Genomic DNA, 5,408 nt, shown 5'->3' with positions numbered 1-5,408 from the left:
CATTCAATCCAAAGCTCGAAACCGTAAAAACTGTTGAATGGCATCTCTCCATCTCTGTGGACGATAATTCCCGGATCAATATTTCCAAATCTTTTTTGTTGCTTGCCCTATGCTTGCTTCAACAGTCCCCCTCCTCCAAACTCTAATCATGTTCAAATAATTAGCCTTTAACCCTATTGAACTTTCTGTTACCTTTCTTTATGTTAGCCATAAACCTAACCTTATAGTGCAACCCTTAGGAAAGGGTTGAGGGTGCCTAACACCTTCCCTCGACCTGAATATAGTATCTTATCCTGAATCTCTGTAATTGTGTAAAGGTTTCCTATTCGCCTTGGTAGAATAGGTGGCGACTCTAAAAGTCTTTAATTTTTTTAGGGCAGGTTGCTACAGATTGATTTAAAATATTTCTAAGTCCCAGATAGAACATAAGCTTAACAGTGTGACTAGCTCTTCGCCAAAACATCTTGTCGAAAACATCTTCACGCCTCGTCGAAGTCAATCTTCTTCCACAAAATCAATCATTTATTTCTTCAAAATCTCCTCCTTTGGTGAGAATCGGATTTGCAGCTACCAACGTGGAGGAGCTTTAAGCAACAATTAGAGAATCATGTAAAAATTGATCCTTGTCAACACCAACTCTCAATGAGAGCGAATCCTATATCACCAGGTCGTATCCGACATCGAGAACATTGGTCTCTACTAAGGAAGAGGAGACAGTCACACTTCACCAGAAGCTCGTTGTCCTCATCAATAGCCATCACACCATTTTTGAAGAAAGCACAGACGTGACATCGAAATACGAGTTTCTAATCGAAAGAGAAACCCACTCTAGTCGCATACTTGACAATAAGATTCTAAAGTCTTTCGGAAAACCTCCGAAATTAGATAGCTACAAAAATGACAGGAGAGATTCAGACGATCATATTAATCACGTAAACACCATGCTTGACTATCACAACTGCCACCAAGATGATGGAGACCGAAGGCCTCGGATCAGATTCCCGTCCTTCGTCTCCTATTCCTAGTTCCACAAAGAAAATATAAAAAGTGCTTTCAAGCTTGTTCAGTTCTTCTCCTTAAAAGTTGTCATAGTTATAGTGTTGCTGTTGGACCACCCACACTAAGGTTAGATAAAACACAATTAGTCGGAAATAAAATTCGACCCGTAATGTAATCAATAATTCTCCGACGACAAGTAATAACGGTTATATTAGTGGTAGCTAGTAACTAACTCTCCCTCAAGGCTGGCACGATCAATTGAGGCTGAGAGTCAAGCAAAGCAAATCATCGTTGCGAATCTCTACACACTCATTGCATCAAATGACATGTTTTAATAATCAACATAGACGACAGTGTACTTGTTTGTCATGTAGTCATTAGGTGCCACCACGAGTACAGTTTGCACTCACCATTTCACACACAAAACTATTAAAAATTACAATAAAAATAAATAAAATAACGTGCTCAACTTGTTGAGTCACACATTGAAGATTACGTTTTCAAGTAAGAGATAGACAGTGTTGACGTTTCAACTATTCTATACCATGTGGGAAGACTTACTGGTCTACGCTGACATAAGCATTTGGCCTATATAACAACTTGCCAACTTCATCTCATACTTAAGAAAACTCAAGATACTAACAATTTGACTCACTTGTATAAGTTTTATTCATCTTAGTGTGTAGTTTTTTCATCTTGTGCCAAGATGAATGAGGGTAAGGTAGTTGAAGCAAAACCTCAAAAAAACCTTCAAGATTTCGATCCTAAGAAGAAACCTAAGCGAAACAAGTATGCTTTTGCTTGTGCTATGTTAGCTTCCATGACTTCCATTTTACTTGGATACGGTAATTAACTAAACTACACTATTTCATATTTATTTATAAAAAATGTTGATTATTTTGACATGTTATCATTATGTTACAGATATTGGTGTTATGAGTGGAGCTGCAATCTACATAAAAAGAGATCTTAAAGTATCCGACACACAAATTGAGGTTATGATGGGAATCATTAACATCTACTCCCTCGTAGGTTCCTGTCTTGCCGGCAGAACCTCCGATTGGATTGGTCGCCGTTACACCATCGTTTTCGCCGGTGCTATCTTCTTCGTCGGAGCCTTACTCATGGGTTTCTCGCCAAATTATGCTTTCCTCATGTTCGGCCGTTTCATTGCCGGAATCGGCATCGGCTATGCTCTCATGATTGCCCCGGTTTACACCGCTGAAGTCTCCCCCGCTTCCTCTCGTGGCTTCCTCACTTCCTTTCCAGAGGTAATTAACCTCTTTAACCACAAAACTATTAACTGAATTGACTTAACAGAAATATAACAAATATACTGCTTTATTCATAATTTTTTTTTACTCAAATAAAAGGAGATAAATCTAAAATAAATTTATATAAAGTACTAATCTTTCCTGAAAAAGAAAAAAAGCAATTCTGTTACTTTTTTCAGACATGCTACATAGAATCTATACTAATAATATTTGAATTGATTCTATATTTTCAGGTTTTCATAAACAGTGGAATATTACTCGGCTACGTATCAAACTATGCATTTTCAAAACTATCACTTCAAATAGGTTGGAGAATGATGCTTGGAGTGGGAGCAATCCCTTCTGTAATCCTGGCCGTTGGAGTGCTAGCCATGCCAGAGTCACCTCGATGGCTCGTAATGCGAGGCCGTTTAGGCGACGCAATAAAAGTACTCAACAAAACCTCAGACTCCAAAGAAGAGGCTCAATTAAGATTAGCCGAGATAAAACAAGCCGCCGGAATACCGGAAGACTGCACCGACGAAGTTGTTGAGGTAAAAAACAAGAACACCGGCGAGGGTGTATGGAAAGAGCTTTTCATTTACCCTACACCCGCAGTTCGTCATATAGTTATAGCTGCACTAGGGATTCATTTCTTCCAACAAGCATCCGGCATAGACGCTGTCGTTTTGTACAGTCCGAAAATCTTTCAAAAAGCTGGGATCAAAGGTGATACTAATCTCCTTCTTGCAACAATAGCAGTTGGATTTGTGAAGACAGTGTTCATCTTAGTGGCTACTTTCAACCTAGACAAATTCGGTCGTCGTCCGATGTTGTTAACGAGTGTGGGGGGCATGGTGGTCTCGCTTCTCACACTCGCTGTCAGCCTCACGATCATTGATCATTCGGAGACGAAACTGATCTGGGCCATTGGATTGAGTATAGCCACTGTTTTGTCTTATGTCGCGACGTTTTCGATAGGTGCGGGACCAATCACGTGGGTGTATAGTTCTGAGATATTTCCTTTGAGATTGAGGGCGCAAGGTGCGGCTATGGGTGTGGTGGTGAATAGGGTGACTAGTGGGGTTATTTCTATGACGTTTTTGTCGTTGGAAAAAGCGATTACTATTGGTGGAGCTTTTTTTCTGTTTGGAGGGATTGCTACGATTGCGTGGATATTCTTTTATATTATGCTTCCTGAAACACAGGGGAAAACGCTTGAAGAAATGGGAGAGAGTTTTGGGAAAATTTGGGCCAAACCGAAGAATGGTAAGGGGGTTGAGAATGATAATGAGCGTGTATCACAGGTTCAGTTAGGGACTAATGGGTCAACTTAAGTATAGTATATAAATGTCATATATTATCAGGGGTGATGTATAATTATATAATATATAGTGGTGTTGAGTATTTTAGAGGGATGGAGTGGTGGATTTTATTTATTAGAGAGAGAGAGATATATTGAAAATTAGGTGGATCTTGAGCTTAGTAGAAACCATTTTAGTGGATCTACCAAATTGTTTAATGTGTCATTCTTTCTTATGAATCTGAGCCTCTAGAGAATCTTCATCTGTTTTAGAGTAGCTCTCTTTTCAGAAAAACTTGTATGAAGAAAAGAAATTTACCACACGTTTTAATGATAACAAAAAAAAATGATGTTGCATTATTGTTTTCTTGGAAATAGATTCCTTCCTTTTTCTTTTCTATGTTTTGTTTCTCTTGTACAATTTTGAGTCGTTGGATAAACTAAAAGGTTTAGTGATAGTTTTCTTTAATGTTTTCGATACAAAATTAATCAAATTTATAACATGAAATTTTAATTATCGACTCTGAACATAGTAATGTTATATGTAGTTTTATTTGAAATTAATGATTTCCCCGAGTCTTTGTAATTGAAAAAATTGATTTAGATGAAATCAGAGAAGTGATGAATTGCATATTACAATTTTGATTGATTAAATTATGTAATTGTAACAATAATTTGTGTTGCAACTATAATAGTCTTAGCTATTAATTTAATTTTACACGCTTTGAAATTTTAACTAGTTGTGATTGAACCGCCTTAACTTTTTTCTTTCCACAAAAGCAAGTTAATTGGTTACAATATTAATCCTAATTTCTTGGAGATTGCCACTTGTTTTCTTAGATGTAAGAAGGAAGGAAAGGTGTTTAACTTCTTAAGGATACCAATCGGTTGTAATCCTAGAAGAGTCGCTTCTTGGGAACCTTTAATGATCAAGATTAAAAATAGATTGGCATCGTGGAAAGGGAGATTTCTTAGCTTCGGTGGTAGACTTACCCTTGTTAAGGCGGTTCTTGGGAGTTTAGCTATATTTTTTCTTTCCTTTTACAAGGCTCCAAATTGGACGAGGCGGGGAGCGGAAGTTCTACTTCCTTTTGGAACTCCAATTGGACGAGGCGGGGAATTCTTAGAGAACTTTTTCCTTCACTGTTTTTTGTTTCTTCTTTACAGCAGGTTTCGGTTACGCTAATGGGAGGATGGAAAAATGGAGGCTGGACGTGGGGAGATTTCGGCTTACCGAGTGCTATTACGAACAACCAGAATGCTGTTCTGGGAGCGATCCAGCAGCAGAGTTCCCAAATGCAAACCGTGGCAGAAACGGTACAGCAACAGCCCTCTCACGCTGTGGGTTCTGGTCCTGTTGTGCTTTTTTCAGCTGGGCATGACGACTCTGGTTACAACGCGGCTACGGTGCTGAGAGAAGCTTTTTCGGGGCTGAATGAGGTGTTAAGGGATGAAATGCTGGAACCAAGCAGGCATGACAGTATGCGGTGGATTCCTAGCAAGGAGGGAGGTTTTTCGGTTAAATTGTGCTACTATATTCTGAATTCTGTTCATATTCCGTTTGGTCCTCATGGGAAGTTCGATAAAGCTTTTGGAACAGTTTGGAAGATGGTTGTACCAACAAAAATAAAGGCTTTTGGTTGGCGTTGTTTCATTGATAGAATTCCGACAAGAGGAGCTTTATCTCGAAGAGGCATAATGCCTTTTTCTAATTCCCCATGTGTATTTTGCTGTTTATGTGAATTTGGTGTGGAAAGAAATAGCAGAGTGGATCGGTTTTGGTAATTATAAGGTGGATGACATCAAGGAAAGTTTCATGAAGTGGCACGCTTTCGGTAAGAATGTTAAGGTGC

The 5,408-nt window shown here is 38.8% G+C and overlaps 1 protein-coding gene across 1 annotated transcript; it reads left to right on the top strand.

The window, feature by feature from the left end:
* The first annotated feature begins 1,613 nt into the window (after window positions 1-1,613).
* Window positions 1,614-3,827, top strand: LOC131623536 (polyol transporter 5-like). Its single transcript, XM_058894549.1, has 3 exons — window positions 1,614-1,844; window positions 1,924-2,270; window positions 2,507-3,827. The coding sequence occupies exons 1-3, from the start codon at window positions 1,706-1,708 to the stop codon at window positions 3,587-3,589; spliced, it is 1,569 nt and encodes a 522-aa protein (XP_058750532.1). The 5' UTR covers window positions 1,614-1,705; the 3' UTR covers window positions 3,590-3,827.
* The last annotated feature ends 1,581 nt before the right edge of the window (window positions 3,828-5,408 follow it).

This window comes from Vicia villosa, unplaced genomic scaffold, assembly GCF_029867415.1.
Source record: "Vicia villosa cultivar HV-30 ecotype Madison, WI unplaced genomic scaffold, Vvil1.0 ctg.000073F_1_1, whole genome shotgun sequence".
Lineage (NCBI taxonomy): Eukaryota > Viridiplantae > Streptophyta > Magnoliopsida > Fabales > Fabaceae > Vicia > Vicia villosa.
The sequence above is the reverse complement of the archived record's forward strand: the minus strand, read 5'-3'. Positions and strand labels throughout refer to the sequence as shown.

Coding starts and splice junctions, on each gene's coding strand:
- LOC131623536 (XM_058894549.1), top strand. CDS start 1,706: ATGAATGAGGGTAAGGTAGTTGAAGCAAAACCTCAAAAAAACCTTCAA. Junction 1,845..1,923: donor TTCCATTTTACTTGGATACG/GTAATTAACTAA, acceptor ATTATGTTACAG/ATATTGGTGTTATGAGTGGA. Junction 2,271..2,506: donor TCCTCACTTCCTTTCCAGAG/GTAATTAACCTC, acceptor CTATATTTTCAG/GTTTTCATAAACAGTGGAAT.